Source organism: Canis lupus, chromosome 16, assembly GCF_011100685.1.
Source record: "Canis lupus familiaris isolate Mischka breed German Shepherd chromosome 16, alternate assembly UU_Cfam_GSD_1.0, whole genome shotgun sequence".
Classification (NCBI taxonomy): Eukaryota; Metazoa; Chordata; class Mammalia; order Carnivora; family Canidae; genus Canis; species Canis lupus.
Genome location: NC_049237.1, coordinates 54,333,206 through 54,351,629, shown reverse-complemented (window position 1 = coordinate 54,351,629; position 18,424 = coordinate 54,333,206). Strand labels below are relative to the sequence as shown.

General features: G+C 42.0%; 1 protein-coding gene across 2 annotated transcripts in view; it reads right to left on the bottom strand.

The window, feature by feature from the left end:
- The window catches only part of ASB5 (ankyrin repeat and SOCS box containing 5), a 51,995-nt gene extending 43,227 nt beyond the window's left edge, over window positions 1–8,768 (bottom strand). The window contains exons 1-3 of one of the 2 annotated variants that reach the window (XM_038560498.1): window positions 8,660–8,768; window positions 8,396–8,524; window positions 6,912–7,297 (exon numbers count right to left, since the gene is read on the bottom strand). In XM_038560498.1, the coding sequence (XP_038416426.1) occupies window positions 6,912–7,297; window positions 8,396–8,524; window positions 8,660–8,751 (607 nt within the window). In that variant the 5' untranslated portion in view covers window positions 8,752–8,768. Of the gene's footprint in view, window positions 1–6,911; window positions 7,298–8,395 lie in introns of both variants that reach the window. The other variant, XM_038560499.1, reaches the window with a different exon arrangement.
- Window positions 8,769–18,424: the final 9,656 nt, after the last annotated feature.

The following is an 18,424-nucleotide window of genomic DNA, read 5'->3' as shown; positions in this document are numbered from 1 at the left end:
ATCCGTTCTGCTTCTGAAATGTTATCTTAAGCCCCACCTTCTAGATGAAGGGCCTGATACTCTCAACGGACTTCCTTAGAAACCAGTCATTACAGAACTTAACTGTTTTCATTTAGCACCTTAGGAGTTCCTGCCTGCTTGCTGTTTGGCTGTTTTATATGTGCAGTTTGGCTCCACTTAACCAAGTGTCCTTTTGCTCCAAAGGCAAGTCAAGCAGGACATGTGGCAGGTATGCAAATCTCTCCATAGGTATACCCACGTATATACACACATAAGTATTCCTCTATGCACAGGTGGCACATCATTGAACCAGAAATAGAAGGGGGTGTCCAAATGCTCCAAGTACCAAACTGAATTAAATTCAAAACTGTATCAGTTACGTTAATGAACAAGGAAAATCTTATTTCAATAATTTACCACCTTCTACAAGAGCTAGTAAATTGGAAAGCGGAAGGTTCAGACCTAGTTTTCACTCTTTAACTGTCCTTATTCTGTAAAAACTATAGAACTAATTCTAAGAATGCCTCCTATCAACATGTACAGAATTCATTTCTGAGATTTTTTTTTAACTGAAATGCCTGTTATTTTTCAAAAACCTTAGTGGATAAGGAATAAGCCTATTTTATTCTTTCCTAAAAATGCGTTCTTTTACTAATAAAACTCTGAGCTTGTAGGTAAAAATTTAGGCAGGGGGAACGTGAGTCAGAAGTAATAATAACTCGTAGTAATTGAGGTGAAAAAGGAATGCAGGAGTGAAAGTGGGGCATCGGCAAGGTTTCGTGTGTGTTGTGAGTAAGGATATGTGCACGACTGTGGGAGAGAATATGCAGGCTGCCAGCAAACTTCCATTTAACTGACATGTCCCAGGCAGGCCTATTTCGGTCCATGTTCTCTCACCTCTGTGCTCCATAGCATCTTCTTTAGCCTTATAAAATAGCACTTCCCACCTTTTAAAGCTACTCAGTTATCTATCTGTCTCTCCCTAGATGAAACCTTTAGGAGAGAGTCTGTTTGGTTTGTGTGTTTGTGTGTGTAATGCCCAGCCCAGTGCCTGTGACATGGAACACACACAAGTCAACACTGTAAGTAAGAAAGGAGTAAATAATTGAATGACGTAAGGACGGAGAGAGAGAGACCAAAGGCATGAGAAGACTATTCCAGGGAAAACTGACCCCTCGCAAGCTGTTATCTGTATGCCAAGTTCTTTAATTCCCCCAAATCCATTCATTTCTCCAAATACAGAGGAAGAGGAGAGATATTAACACATTAAAAATATGACTGTCTTTCGTGAACTTGGAACCTTCTTCCCAGATTCCATTTTTAATGCACAGTAGTATAATGGTCTCTTCCAAAAAAAGTAGTAGCTCTGACATTTCCAAAAAATAGTAGAGCTTGGGCAAAAATGAAAATAGCTTAACATTTTTTTTTTTTTTTTTTTGGTAACACTTTCAACGATACTGTCCTGTCCTTTGTCAGACGAGAACAGGTCTTCTGGCTCACGTTATTCTTACAGAGAGCTCCACCTAAGTATAGAAAACGTGTCCAAAGCTCTCACATCTTCAAGGTATTTTTATACCTTTATATAATGAACACCAGGAAAAAAGAAAGTCACCCTACAGATTTGCCTCTTGAAATTTTTCCCAGCTGAGATTCTGAGCCACGTTCCTCACATAACTAATCTCATACACAATCAGCACACGGCACCAAGCCCTGCAGGAAACGAGTCGCTCTTCCGTTACGGGCAAAACGAGTGTCACTGCCACGGATGTTGTTGACATCTGATGTGACATTAAATTCCTCAAGCTGCTCTTAAACCTGAGATAGACTTTTCGATGGAGAAAAAACATGATATTGCATCATATAAAATTCTAGCTGCTTTTCCCATCCCACTGACACCATTCTCCAAAACACAGCCAGCACTTTTGCCATTTGACTTGTGGTGGCAAGTTTACACCACAGCCTATTTTCAAGTGTCAACAATAAGAGAGGTCACAAAAAAAAAAAAAAAAAAAAGTTGTCTGCTTAAAAACCAAATCTATGAAGTCGCAAAAACAGATAGTGTCAGGTGATTATTTATCCATGCACTCTGTATTCTATATAAAGTCTCAGCCGTGAGGGGAGTGCCTGAAGAGTCTGGATGTCACGAGGATTGTTTTTCAAGCGGCCTCACAGAGAGACATTACTTTGATGAATTTTCCACAGTGTAAAATCTGGTCTGTGGCCTTGCAGGCTCAGAAACCCGATCTATCAGCTAAAGCTGGAGCAAATTCACACGTCAGAGGTGGACTTACTGCTCAAAGAACACGAAACACCACCAAAGAGTGATAGGGGGATGCAAACCTATTAATTTACAAGAAGGGGAGTAAATGTCAGAGGGAGTCACACACTCCTGGGAACAAGCCAGCTCATTCTTTTTTGGGGGACAGATCTACAGGAAGAGCCAAACCCTAATCAGAAGGTTACTTGGTGAAACAAAAGGAATACAGAAATAAATCAAACGTAAGAGGAGGGTGCAGATTCTAGTTCTGTTCCTTTCCGATTTACCCCGACCTTCCACGGGGGAGGGAGGGGAAGGTGACCCCGCAGCCTCACCAAGCACTGAGAGGCCAGGCCCTGTAGCCGCCTGGCTGGGCCCGCAGCCTCCCCTGCGCCTGCACCGCTAATCAAGCCCTCTGCAGATTGACATATTTTTCCTTTAGGTGTGTCCGTATCCAATTCTGGGAGGCAAGCAGCTCCCCTAAAGTCACATCTGCTCTCTCTGCCAATGCCATTTAAAGTTATCATCAGATTTATTCTTTTCTCCTTTTTATTTTATTGTTCAAAGGATTTTATTTATTTGAAAGAGAGAGAAAGAGAGAGAGAGAGAGGGCATGAGCAGCAGGTGGAGGAGCAGAGGGAGAGGGAGGAGCCGATGCTCCTCTAGGCAGGGCTCCCTCCCAGGACCCCGAGATCACAGCCTGAGCCAAAGGCACATGCTTAACAGACTGAGCCACCCAGGCGCCTCTCTTCTTTTTACTTATTCGTATATCATTCTTTCTTTTCTGTCCACACCCCCGCCCCCACCACCAGGGGAGCCTGGCTCCTTATCCCCCCACGGCAGGAGCCTAAGTGGTTTCCCTGCTTCAAGCTTGTCCCACGGTCAGACTCCAAACATCACTACTATATGTACATGTACTTTACATTAAGGTTTTATACATGTCTTTTCTCATTTTCCTGCTTTCACTCACACCAAAAACTCTCATAAGTTTTTCGAAGTTGTGCTCTAATTGCTTAACCTGCCATTTGAATTCTTTTGTATCTGCGCCCAATTTATCATCATTTTTTGTGTTGCATGAACCTTCCATTCGAATTCGTTTGTATCTGCGCCCAATTTATCATCATTTTTTTGTGCTGCGTGAACTTTCGCTCCAGTAAAATCCACTGTTTCTTAATATTTTTTTAAAGATTTATTTATTTATTCATTCATGAGAGACACAGAGAGAGAGGCAGAGACATAGGCAGAGGGAGAAGCAGGCTCCATGCTGGGAGCCCGATGTGGGACTCAATCCTAGGACCCTGGGGTCATGACCTGAGCCGAAGGCAGATGCTCAACCACTGAGCTACCCGGGTGCCCGTTTCTTAATATTCTGTGAGCATCCCCAATCCCTGTCTCTGCTCATTCGTGGGGTCAACTCAAGATCCGCCTCTTCCATTAGAGTTAGCTACTCACAGATGGAAAAAAATACACCTTGCCTTCTCATATCTTGTTTTTTCAGTGCCTTGATACCGGGGGGCGGGGGGGGGGGCATAAAACAGGTACTTAGGACGGGGCCTGTCCACTTGTAGGTAACACTAGTGAACTTCCTTTAGAGCCCAAGATGGAATATGGAAAGTATCACCCTTAACAGAACAGAGCTGCTGCCTCTTGAAGTGTCCTTGGGGGCATTAGTTCCAAGGGGCCTCTTGGAGTGATTTCCTAAAATCGATGTACTGTTTGACACTAGAGCTGAAAATACCTTTCAACTCCTATTAGCCTCACGGTCAGTCTCAAAGTATAGTGCTAGCTTTAAAAATAGACTACTCCTCTGATATTTTAGAGACTGTAACCAGGACATTTAACAGCAAGAATGATACAGGAAGTAGGTATAGAGAAGGGAGTAATAAATAGGTCCCTTCGATGTGACGGTGGAGCTGATAAAAGTCTTTGGTATAAAACATGAAGAAGCTGATTTGTAAGTTTTACTGGCGTCTCAAGGAAATCAAAAAGGGAATAATCTTAAACCATTGTAGCTGCCATTTAGCTTCCAGCATCCTTGTGAAGTCATAACTTCGGTTATGACTAGAAAGCATTTGGAAAAAAACTTCGGTTTTCTAACTAGAAAGCATTTGGAAAAATAAACCAACAACAACAACAACAAAAAAAAACCAACCCTACCTTGCATCGCTCAAATACAATGAGTTGATTTGCAATAGCATCTACTAAGACACAGTTTCTTTTACTTCATACCGAAGTACTATGGCATGGAGAGGACATCCAGAATGTTGTCAACGGGGTCTCTGTGGTTATGAGACACATGAAAATACATCATCTCGTATTTCATGGAATTTGACAACTCCACGTCAGAAATGTTGGGGAACAATCTGGCTAAGTCTTGAAAGTAGGAATGAGAAGCCTAATTCAAAGTGGAATGAAGGTGATAATCTCCCCTAGGAAGGAGGAAATTGCTAGATTAAACAAAGATAATTAAGCCTGATTGGTTAATTATAAAAATATAAACAAAATTAAAACAGTTTAATTGTAGTAAATAAAAGGAAGAGCTATGTCAAAATGAAGAAATTAATAGTTTCCTAGGCAAAGAAAAATTAACTCTTAGAGGTAGGAGATGAAGAAAGAGTTTGTAAAAAAAAAAAGAAAAAAAGTTTGTAAGTTCTAAATTATTAGTTTATCCTCCTAATATTACAATAAAATTGGAGACTGTGCTTACATTGAAGGAAAATCATGGTAATATATTCTATTATTTAATATATAGATTAATACAAGATTTAAGAAAGAAGAACTGTGTTAAATAGATATAATATTAAAATAAGATAAAGCAAAAATTTTAAAGATCTTGTGTTCCCAATTTATATTCCCAGGAAAATAATTCCCACTAGTGAGTATTGATTTCTTTCTTTCCTTTTTGGGACATAATCCTAGAATTCTAATATATCTTAACACAGACCCATAAAACTAGATGGGACCATGGAAGCCATCTCATATATTCCTGTGATTTCCAGCCTAAGTGCACCGAGATCAGGTGAAACAGAGGACAACTGTTTCCTGTTATTTATGAATTTGTACTAAAAGGAGCTTCCATAGCTTTCTCTAAAACACTGTCACTCCACAGAACGTGTGGATTTTTAGCCAACTTTTCACATGCGTATCTATAGCAATTCCCGTCACAAGTAGACAAGATTCAACTATGAAGTAATGTGCTATTGGGGACCTAGGAGAGTAGGTCTTATCACCCTATGAGTATATGATTTAATCTTATATCTAGGAGTATGGTTTTGGCTTTAAAATCTAATTTCCTATGTTTGCTGCTCTTGAAACAAAACCTTCCATTTACCTACATAGTATGTGCCACATTTAAATAGTTTCATCCCTTCGGAAGCAGGGCTGCCAGGTGAAGGAGTACATGTTGCCTGTTCAAGTAGACCCAGCTTTTTGTGGGAGTTTCATACCAGTATTTAGAGTTTCCTTATTTTTAGTGAGTCCATAAATTCCTCACTTGGCGTAAAAACACTCTTCCTTAGCCAAAATGAATTTATTATCCACCCAACACACCAAAAAATATTTTCTACCTTGATTCAGCTTTCCATGTACCTACAGAGTAACCTAGATTCAAAAATGAAATATTCCACAAACTGAAAAGCCAGACAAAATAGATTTTAAAAAGCAAGCTTTCCATTCTGAGTGCTCTTAAAAAAAAATGTTCTTTAATTTGGTGATAGTGTATTTTGATCTGAAATTGTAAGTTACTTTAGAGGTATCGAGGTATTTGGGCTCTACAATGTGCGTACTTGCCCGCTGATGTTCAAACCAGAAATTAATCAAAAGGCTGCAAGGAATTAAAAATGCCACCTTGAAGGTCACCAGAACAATTGTTTTTATTGTATAGAATATCGTCCAGTAGAGTGTAAATGCATTTGTAACCATTCAGGTCTATGGTTCAAATGATTGTTTCTCCTTTGGTCTCATAGCTCAATTTCTTCTAAGAAAAGTGGATGGATATATCTGGCTCTACACACACACAATTTGTTAATTCTTGTTCCTGTCCTCTTATAGTCGACTTTTTACAAGTTGAGCAAAGCAGTGACAGTTCCATCCAGGAAAACACATGCCTTAAATCTTAGCACTCGACACACTGCATTTTATCCTATGATCTCGGCCAAACAAAAGTCGTGAACAACAATTAAAACCTTCCAAATCTTCTCTTTCCAATAGCAACCGCTTACCATATGGCTAAGGAGTCGATTTAAATACCATAAAAGCCCGGGTACATGGGAAAGGACAGTTGAAGTACACAATCAGTAATCGAAACCTCTCACATTAGAGCGTGGCCGATGGAATGTTTCAGGTTTTAAAATACTTTTTAATTCAAATTTTAAATAGATTTTAATGATAATAAAAAACACACACTCCGTGGGAGGCTTCCACTCGGCCACTTTGCAACCATACCTTGATTTTTATCAACTTGGACCTTTATACAGCAAACTGATTTTCTTTCTTTATGAAGCCACGAGGTTAACAAATTTGTTTTTTCCTTTTGGTGAGGGAACATTTGGGGGGCGTGTTGGCTTTGAAGCAGGCGCGAGAGCACAACATGCCACCAGGATGGTGGCTGGAGCAGGAGGTGGCCTGGGCCTGAAGCCGCCTTAGGGAGACCTACCTTGGGCTTGGGTCACTCCATAAAATTCAGCTGCGATCCTGGCCGCCTCCTTGCGGTTGCCTTTCACGATGTAGAAGTGACTGAGGATGGCGAGGCTGATTTTCACAAAAAGCTTGAAACAGAAGAGGGACAGTATGGTGAAGTAGACATTGGATAACTGCTGGGCGAAGGGCCGGCTTTCTTCCAACAGGGACATCGCGGCACTGGGTGCAGCGCGGGGCTCTCGGGGGGATCCAAGTCTCCGCGGTGCCTGCTCTCCTCGGGATGCTCCCGAACAGCTGGTCCGCAGGCGAGGAAAGGTCAGCTGCTGCTGATGCCCCGAGCTCAAAATATTTATACCGTCCATAAAAGTTCTTCGCAGGCTGCTATTGGTCTGACGATGTTCCCTGGAAGCAGTTGCAACACGTGCTCGGCTCGCAAGGCTCCTGACTTTCCATTCTCAATATAAAATGACACCCCCCCACCTCTCTGCTCTGAACTTCAAAACCCAGGCTCTGCAACTTATGTACAGATGACCTCCTTTCCCGGATCGAGTTAGCAGCAACACTTCGAAGGCTGTGCTGCCCGGGTTCCAGTTGTTGATGTGAACGATTTTCGTAGTAGCAGGTAAAATTCAGCCCATCCCTCCAAGCCTTTAAAAGAGGGTCCTATTTGTAGACCGTGAGCTAAATCATCAAATAGTCCATGACTGGGTGATCTCAATGACTAACTCATCAATTAGCCAATTATGTCGCTGTCACTATTGTCAGAATAGACGGATAGACTGGAAAGTCATAGAATAATCAATCAACTGTTCATTCATCTTGTGAACACCTTTGAAGCACCTAGCAGGTGTCAGATATTTTGCTGGGTGCTGGAGAGACAAGAATGTAATGTCCCTGCCACAGGGCTCCCTAGTCTAGACGAGGAAACAGATACACCGGATAAATACAGGTGAAGACAGGGTATCATGGGAGCACAGAGAGAAAGAGCCTAATCCTCACTGGGAAGAGTCAGGAAAGACTTCCCGGCAGAGGTGGCCTGTTCAGAGAATTGTCCAATAAGCATAAGTATTTTGTATAGTCTGTTCCAAAACAAAACAATATACTTTTTAGGCTTGTGATCTTTAACCCTAATTTGCCTTAATTTGTGAATGAAATGCAGGTGTCTATAAGGGCATCCTTGGGCAAGCAATAGCTATTTTAGGCAACGTATATTTTTAAAAGTAAATCAAATTGTTAAGAAGAACAATTTAGAATGGCAATATGTTGGCAATTAAGTAAAAAATAATATGCCAAGATAAAAAAATGGCATATTATGCAGGGAGTTTATTTGCATGTTTTTATGAGCAGGTTTGGAGTTTGTTCATTGTGTGTTGCTTCCCAATCCTTCTGAGAAGCTCCAAAATAATAACTATTAACAGAGACTTAAGGAAATAGAGGTGGCTCCATAGGACAAAGGAGCGTATCGATGATGGGACATATTGGCAGGTGCTGCATGCTTACCTGCCTCGGTATATGCTTTTCATGCTGCTCACCTTCTCGGATTGGAGTGATTTACACGCAACGTTCCGAGGAGACATCGCTGCAAAACCAATGTGTCCAGTGAACCAGGCTGCTTCTTTCCCCAGTGACCTAGTGGCTCCCAAAAAATTAATTGGGTCAATATATTAGAAAGAAATCACCGAACTCCCTATGAAGACGGCCAGTGGCCTTGTTTTCCCAGGCAGGGACCCAGCCCCCAGCAGTGGGGTGGCCCTGGGGACCCACTTGGGAGTCAGTGAAGATGAGCTTCTAGGTACCGAGGAGACCTGTGTCCCCCCCTCCCCGGTCGTGAGACTGTGTCGGCCAAGCAGTGACATGCCGATCACCTTCCAGCTATTGTCCCTCTGGCACGGGCGCCCGGGCCTGAGCAGGGCCTGAGCAGGGCCTGAGAGGCACCCCGGCGACAGCTGCGCCATCACAATGCTCTGAGTCACTGCCCTCACTTCCACTTGGGGCTGCGGAATCAGAAGTCAGGCCCGCCTGGGCGCACGTCTAGGGTTTCACCCCTTCCCTTTACCAGTAAGTGCCAGTGTAAACAATCGCCTCTGCAGCAGCTAACCAGGGGCCTTGGATGCTTTCGTGTTGAGGGACACGGTTATTTCAATAAGGCTGCCATCACTGGGGGGCTGGCTCAAAGTCCTGTGGTTTTACCAGGAGGACATTACTCCTGCCCAATATGTAGGATTCGGTGCCAAGATGCCAGGTTTTATTTTAAGGAGTTCCTTGATCTCCACCTCGATATTCTGTGTTGGCAAATGCTCTCCTTTGGCAACGTTTACCGTGTCCAATCACCAGTAAAAATAAGGCCGAATAAAATAACTCGCAGTCAGTGAAGTCGTCAAATAGTAACGAGGTGTTGTATTTTCACATTATAGAGCCTTGTAAATGACACTGGGAATAACTTTATTAATATTTAAAAGATGCATGAGTGGGAGATATCAGAAAGGGAGACAGAACATGAGAGGCTCCTAACTCTGGGAAACGAACTAGGGGTGGTGGAAGGGGAGGTTGGCGGGGGGTGGGGGTGACTGGGTGACGGACACTGAGGGGGGCACTTGGCGGGATGAGCACTGGGTGTTATTCTATATGTTGGCAAATTGAACACCAATGGAAAAAAAATTTGGTTTTAAAAAAAAATAAACTAAATTAAAAAAATTTTTAAAAAATGAAATAAAATATTTTTAAAAATATGTAAAAAATAAATAGATAATAAAACATTAAAAAAAAACATAAAAAATGCATGAAAAGTATTGTGCGCCTATTTTTCCCGGCATTTAGTATTTTCTTAAAAAATGCGCTATCGATGAGTAACTTAAGCGATTTACTGAGATAAACACTTTTATTATTGACCATATAGAGAGGGTGTAGGAGGAGGATTTGGATGATTAGCCAGCACATCCCAAATGCCTTAATCTTTTTAGTTTCAATCAGTCAATCAATCAAGCAAGCCAAAATTGAGCTCACCGATTGTGCTTCTAGAATGGATGATAGGAGAGACATTAATTAAAAACACAAGAAGAAATGATTTATTAAAAAAAAAAGAAATGATTTATCGAGAGTCCAGTACATGCTACATATTTTACATAGATCTTCTCATTTACTCTCTTATTCCCTCTCAGTGTGAATAGTGTTGACATTTACATTTTAAAGATGAAGAAAGTTGGCTTTAGAGAGCTTTGGGGACCTGGTCCCGTTCCTTATGAGGAACAGCACCGTTTGAACACAGATCTGACTCTAAAATACATGCTCAAGTCACCACGTATGTTCTATTTTTAAGCATCTCCAGTCTGAATAAGCAAATGTGATTTATGCACACCGAGAAAGACAGTCACAGGGATTCACACCCACGGTGAAGGGATCAGTGTAAGGCTGTGTTCCATCAGGAGCCTGAATTGGTACCTGAACTGGCAGGGCAGGGGACACATGTTCTGATGATTAAATAAGACAGAATCTTGTGTGAGCTCAACAAACGGGAATCAAAGGAAGAGGGGAGTGTGTCATGACTGGGCTCACACGTGGGGATTATTCAGAGCAGAGAGTTGGTGACAGGCTAAGGAGTAGGGTGGCGGAGGGTTAGGACATCACCAAACATCCAGTGTCTGAAATAGGGTCAAATGAGCAAGTAGGAAACAAAAGAATGAGGATTAGAAAAAGGACATTAGGTCGGGCCAGAGAAGGCCATGGTGACTTTCTTTATTTTTTTTTTAATTTATTTTTTATTGGTGTTCAATTTGCCAACATATAGAATAACACCCAGTGCTCATCCCATCAAGTGCCCCCCTCAGTGCCCATCACCCAGTCACCCCCACCCCCTGCCCTCCTCCCCTTCCCCTGCCCCTAGTTCGTTTCCCAGATTTAGGGGTCTCTCATGTTCTGTCTCCTTTTCTGATATTTCCCACTCGTTTATTCTCCTTTCTCCTTCATTCCCTTTCACTATTATTTATATTCCCCAAATGAATGAGACCATATAATGTTTGTCCTTCTCCGATTGACTTACTTCATTCAGCATAATACCCTCCAGGTCCCTCCACATCGAAGCAAATGGTGGGTATTTGTCATTTCTAATGGCTGAGGAATATCCCACTGTACACAGAGACCACAGCTTCTCTATCCATCATCTGTCGATGGACACCGAGGCTCCTTCCACAGTGTGGCTATTGTGGACATTGCTACTATGAACATCGGGGTGCAGGTGTCCCGGCGTTTCACTGCATCTGTATCTTTGGGGTAAATCCCCAGCAGTGCAATTGCTGGGTCATGGTGACTTTCAACTCAGTGTTTTAATAAGGTGATGGGCTGGAAATGGGCACGTCAGTGTTAAGGCATAATCCTTAAAGCAACTTCCAAAAAAAAAAAATTGTCCCTTGGCTTCCCCTGGTCACTGTTCTCGGCACTGGCTCTGCTCTTCTCCACCACGTAGGTGTCTGAGGAGAACCCTCTCCAGCGCCAGCCCCTGGGACTCCCAAGCTTCTCCTGTCCAGTCTCCACCCCTTGGCACCCCTTTGGCACCCCTTTGGCATCCCAGGGAAAGACAGGAATTGACACGAATTGGTATTTTTTTCCATCTTCGGAGATTGATTTCATGTTCTTTCAGATGTTGAACATGATAATGACTTTCAAATGTGGCCATATTACCCTTTAAATTCTCAAAGAATAATCTCATTTCCAGAGATTATGGGGCTAAACTCTTAGGATTTAGCTACAGGACTGATGCAAGTTATTAGATTGAAAATGTCAATGAGACATAAAAAGAAAAAGCCCCTTTCTAGTGCTTTCCAGTTGATAAACTTGAGCATAAATATTTGTATGTAGAGGAAATATACTCTTCCCATTGAAATGATCATTCCTTTAAAAAAAAGAAATCTGATCCCTTACTTTCTGGTCAAAATCTGAAGGCTCCAATTGACTTTTTTATTTCTAAAGTTCAAAAGAATAGAACTACAGGGATAACTTCAAAGAACAAATTTGCTATGGTCACTGTAACGGCAGGCATCTTCCCAGCTCCAGAACAGGGTTTTTTTGTTGGCTTTGTTATGATTTTATTATTTTTTTAATTGTTGTTTATCTTTTAAAATAAAAGACTGTGGGAGAAGCAGGCTCCCCAGTGAGCAGGGAGCCTCATGTCGGACTTGATCCCAGGACTCTGAGATCATGACCTGAGCCGAAGGCAGACGCTTAGCCAACTGAGCCACCCAGGCGTCTAAGAGCAGCGTTCTTGAGAAGGATTTGTACACAGAAAAGTCTCTTGTTCATAAATCTGATGGTCAGTGGTCACTGATAAAATGGAAGAGGAAAAAGTAAGCAAGTCATTGTTGGTGACGTAATAGCTCACTGCTGTGCTTAAAACACCACTGAGGGGATCCCTGGGTGGCTCAGCGGTTTAGCGCCTGCCTTTGGCCCAGGGCACGATCCTGGAGTCCCAGAATCGAGTCCCACGTTGGGCTCCTGGCATGGAGGCTGCTTCTCTCTCCTCCTGTGTCTCTGCCTCTCTCATTCTCTCTCTATCATAAATAAATAATCTTTAAAAAAAAACACCACTGAAAATACAATGTCTTCTCATTTTGCGGCATCTCATGGGAAAAATAAAGACAAATGAAGCTCTTCGATTTTTAGAAGATATTGGAGTTTTACATGTTTAGAATACATAGGAATTTGAAATAAAAACAGAAATGTTTACACTTCAAGTTGAAATCCTTAAAGGGAATTGATCCCTGAATTTAGCTTTATCTCCATTCTGTAGATTTGGTGGATTCTGTTTCATTGGCTTATCTTCCCTTACCCCAACGCTGTACTCAGGGAAATAGTTCACAAAGGTGAACCGAAGCACCCTGTCGTAACTTGGTACAGAGACGGAGACCTTGGGATGTAATGTTTCCGTCCCAGATAACTACTGGACTCACAGCACATTGTAGGTAATGATGCCTCTGGCCTCTATAGGATATCTTTAATTATTGATGTCAGCTTCTCATAGAGATCAGAATCATCGTAATTAGATCATGTGTATTGTTAGTTGGGGATAGTTGGGTTGAGACATATTATATCCTGTTTGATTGTACTACCTAGGAGTAGATTTTTGTTTTCAGCCTCTAGCCATACTTACAGTATAATGGAATGAAAAGAGTGATTTCTGCTGGCATTATGATAATCCACAAAAAAAACTCCAAATGTTATTCATCAAGTCATCATTAACTTAGATTTCGCCAGGCCCTTTGGGGAAAATTGGAACAGCCTCTATCCTAAAAATTGAGTCATGTTAAATGTCACATTGCACTCAACTCTACTGAGGCTGCCTGAGGGTAAGCAGGTTCTCGTCATGTAAGTGTGGCCCAGGAAAACTTCGCTGAAAGCTGGTGTCTCTACATATCTGAGGGCTTAAAAAGTAGATGCTATCTTTAAATTAATACACACTTACTGATATCTACTATGCGCTGAGCACTCTTCTAGATATTTTATCTATTCCAATAGAGTTTGGTTTGTTGTTTGTTGTTGCTTTGGTGTTTTGGGTTTTATTTTTTGTTTGTTTGTTTTGTAAACCCAGCATTTCTTTAGAGGATCAGTCCCTGCACGTACTATCCATAGTTTCAGAAAAGAACACTTGACCAAACTAAGCCAATGAAAGTATTTCTGGGACTTCTGCTGGGATTTTGGGAGAGGTGCTCTAACTCAGATCGCAAGATCTAAGCCTAAAGACGCTAGGAACTGTCTTCATCCAGAAGGAAATGGCCTGCATAGGAGTTAAACCAGTGCAAAGGAAGATTTGGAGAAGTAGTATTGTGGCATCTTCATTTGAATATGTACCTGGATCCAGCTACACCATGAGCCACTGAATCTGACAGTGACACAGAATAATAAATTTCTTGTTGTTAGTTAAACCAATATGAATTGAGATTTCTCCCACTTTGAGAGAACAAGCCCTGATACACTTATATTTTCTGGAATCATAATAAAGAATGATGAGGTCTCAGTATCGTTATCCCTTTCGTGCAACAAATGAAGACACAGAAACGTAAACTAGCTCTATAATCCAAGATTATAGCTCTTGAAGCGCAAGGGCCGGGATTCCAACACTGGTTTTTCTTGCTACAGTTCTGCTCACGTCATTGTTCACAGGTTAGAGCTGAAACGTTCACGTTGTCCCGTTGGCTCACTGTCCTCCCGCTCTATCCCATCCTGTGATTTCCAGCACACATTTGTGCCATGTTGGGCTTATAAATAGTCTTTGGCTAAATGCTTGTGTATGTCACTGAGTTGAAGCTCATGGGTCCCCCCCACATCTGTGGTATTGGGATTTTGTTCTAACCATCTCACTTGAACAAACCACCTATTTTCCAGACTATTTAAAAATAAGCCTTTCACTGTGGCATCCTTTTGAAGGTCCAAAGTGTGGGGCCACATTAGAAGTGAAATGGTGTACCAGTGTTGCTTCAGTTACTTCCAGCATGGCGATTTCACCAGCATGTTTATAGGTACACTTTTAGAAATTAATAATTATCATTTCTCTAAAGAGGTAAAACATCAAATTCCCTGGGATGTGGTCAATGGGCTAATAAAACTGGAGTCTGTGAGTGATCTGTTTAGGATCCTAAGATTACAATTTTTTTGACAGGGGACACCTGGTGGCTCAGAGGTTGAGCATCTGCCTTTGGCTCAGGCATGATCCCAGGGTCTCATGATCAAGTCCCACATCAGATTTCCTGCAGAGAGCCTACTTCTCCCTCTGCCTCTCTCTCTCTCTCTCTCTCTCTCCCTCTCCCTGTGTCTTTCATGAATAAATAAATAAATAATTAAAAAAAAACACAATTTATTTGACAGCATAGGTACTGCCTATGTTCTCACTTTTCAAATCTGTTTTTTGCCTGCAATCATAAGCCCCATTATAAAAGCATCTACCTCACCTGCTGTGGGATTTAAATGCCAATAATGCATAGCATTTCATGTTGCATGAAAAGAGCCCAGCAAATACTAGCTATATTGTAATGATTTCTATTACTTTGTTATTTAAATTAGAATTCACTGCACAATAGGTACTAAAATTTTGTTGTGTTGTTTATTTAACTAAGTGTCCAACTTTCGGTAGTTCTACACTCTCTGCCAACAATAGACGCGTAGTCACACAAAATAAATCTATCAGAATCCCACCGGTGTTAGGAAATGTGCCCATTTCTGCAACTAGTATTCATAACCCATGTCAGATGCAAAATAGATGATATAGTTTTGTTCCAAGGTAGGAAGGACAGCTATAACTTCCTAGGAAATTTGTTCATCACAAATATTTGGTAATATCTTATATGTATTCCCAGATCCATGACAGACACTCCGCAGTTTGGGATACACAGGGAGGGAAAGCAGGTACTTTGAGTCCTAGAGATGAAGCTGATCTCACGTTGGAATCCATGGTTCCTGGGTTAAGAAACGAAGGTCCTGGAAACGTAAAAATCTTACCTGAAGATGTGATGGATGGCAATGATAATGAGAGTGGTGAGGACAAAATATACTTTGTTGTATATTACCATGACCCTAAGCTGGCCCACGAACTAACTAACATTGTCCAAGAAGGAGCGTGAAGACCGTGGGAGCTGTATGGCCATCTGAAAGCCTGGACATTTAGACTGATCTAGCAGCTGGCACGATGCACGTCCCAGGATGAGCCAGGTAAGGCAGTGTGGAGTACTAGGGCGAGGCCTTTAGAAGACCCAGTTGTTCCAGCCATGAGCTGTCAAATTTGGGCAAGTTCCTTAACCCTCTGAGCCTGGTCTCTTACCTGCAAAACAGGGCACTAGATCTATCACGGACTCGTGATGAGAACTTTAATTTCCTTTTAAAGGCAACATCTTAACTTAGGAGCCTCTGATTTCACTGCCCTTTCTAAAATAATAAGCAAGCTCACCCTCCACTATAACTAAGCCGCAGTTCACCACCGCTAAATGTCTGCAACCTCCTCTTCTTCCTTGTGAGTCAGGGAAAGGCTCTTTAACTCAACACTTCCCTCTCGGCTGAGCGCTGCACACCAGCTGTGCTGGCCACGGACATAGGATGAGGTCCTTGCTCTCCCATGTTAAACCCCAAACATCAGCTGACACAGTCTGGACTTGGAACCGTTTTTAACAGTTGATTTTCTTGAAATTATGCAACCTGTTTTGCTTTTTTTTTTTGGTATGTTGCCCAGAATGTAAAATCATCAAAAAGTCCAGAGAAGCCTTCATCCGACCACCAAACTCAGCATTAGTTCAGCATTTTATATTCCCTCCTGTCTTTCTCACCATTCTCAAGCCTCAATTTTTTCCCTAACAGGTACATTTGGGCTTCATTTTCATAGTTTAGAGCCTCCAAGCTTGGCCTGGTGGAGCTTTCCACCTACTGTGCTTTGGCGAGCTCCCCCACCTGGCCTCAGACGGTAATGTCATCAAAGGCACTAGTGGGCTCTGTAAATATTTTTGCAATGATAAAGATGAATATGCACAACACTAAGGCCCATGAAACCACGGTAAGATTTTTCTTCATATGTATCTAGAACTCAGTCCAAAATAAGGGAGCACAAAATGATGGATTAATATGAATGAAAACCAGCATGGACAACAAAACACAGACCCGTAGGTATGCGGAGAGTGAAATTTCCAGATATGGAGTACGTGTCAATTATTATATTAAGCTGATAAGAGATGGAAGCCGAACCTCAAATTCTCAACAAGAAACTGGAATCTTTAGAAAGGATATCACAGGTTTCAGAGCAAGATATTTTTAAAAAGTAGATGTCTCAGAACTAAAAAACACGGTATCTGAAATTAATAACACCCAATGGATGGGTGTTCCAGGCGATTAGAGATAACCAAGGGAACGTTTGCACATCTTCAGATCAATCAGAACTAACTATTCAGGATGAAAGGTGCAGAAGAAAGAACAAGAGGGATAGAGTTAGAAAATCTAGCGTATATTTTATAAAGGTGTTAGGAAAGAAGCAAAATTTGGGAAGATAATGGCTGAGAATATCCCCAAACTCTTAGAGATATTAACCCACAAGTTCAAGAAGCCCAATGACTCTGAAGCAGGCTAGTTAAAAAAAAAAAAAAATTCCTCTCCATCAAGAACCAGGAAGGATCCGAGTTACTACTCTACTTGCAGTGGAGTAGGTCAGCCTGCCATAGTTTCTTGGCTGCTGACAGAACCATGAGCCTTCTGAGTCAAAGATTTTATTTTAGGTCAGAGGACTTTACTATTCCTGGCAGAGGAAGTAGCAAGAAGATAGAGTGTTTGCCTCCACTCCTCTTGCCTCCGAGGCCCTCAGGGGCGACGTGGAGGGGCCCAGGACTGCGTGGCCGTGCAGTGGCTTTGGGCCACGGTTGAGGAACTCCATGCTCTAGGAGTCCAAACCTTTTGTCATGGACAGTAAGCAGCCTAAACTTTGCCCTGGAAGGAGACATTATCATTTTACAAACCTGCTCTCTGCTCCAGAAAAAGACATGGATCTCTAGTTCCCACGGCCATTTACTATACTTAGAAGAGCACAGACAGATGCTAGAGACCCATGGAGAATTTCATGCCAACGTCTTCACCCTTCATTCCTGTACCGTCTTGACTTCTGGCTGATTTTCCCATGAGTCCGTCACTCTGTCAGCCACTGTGACTAACCCGAAGACTCAACAGAAGCTTTGACAGAGGCTGGGGCCGAATCCATCCAATGTGTCTCCTACAACGTGAAAATAAGGCCACTATTTACAAGACTGCAAGCAGTGGGATGAGGAAAATCTTGCAGTACTGATGTCAACCATTCCCTCCAGAGTCCTGGGCCCAACCAGCTGAACAACTCCCATAAGCTATGAGTGCCTGCCTTCTTGAGCTAAGGCAGCCTTATCAATCACTTTAGCTAAAGTTAGGGACAAATTTTGAGCCTTCTCTTCTTAATTGTAATACCCTCATCGTAGGGATGATTACCCTCAGAGTTTTCATGAATAATGAGTCACTTATTTCTCTGGGGAGCAAGTTCAAGTAATCAAGGGTAGCCCCATTTTGGAGAGATCTCTGCAATCATGTTGTTACCCGAAACTGGATTTGCCTCCTGGTGGGTGTCAGACCAAAAGAAACAACCAAGCCAAAGAATAGGAAAAGGAAGGGTTTTACTTACAATAAGTAAAGCCGAAGGCTGGGACTATTTCCCAAAGCAGTGTTTCCTTGAACAGTGGAACTGGGGAGATTTTAAGCTAAGAGTGCATGCATATTCATGAAGGGGCTTGCATAATGAGGAGCTCAGAATGGAATTGGGGCAAAAATCATCTTACCGTGCCAGAGTCCAGGCCATAGTTGATGGAAGTCAGGAGGATCAGCAAAGGTCAGTATCATTAATTCTCTGGCTCCAATTGGTCTGGTGTTTATGTGCTCCAAGGGGTTTAAATCCTGCAAAGAAAACTCAAGAATGGAGTGTGTGTCAGGTCAATCTTTGCTTTTGAAACAGCAGTGAGGTTTTTTTAAAAAATTATTTTATTTATTTATTCATGA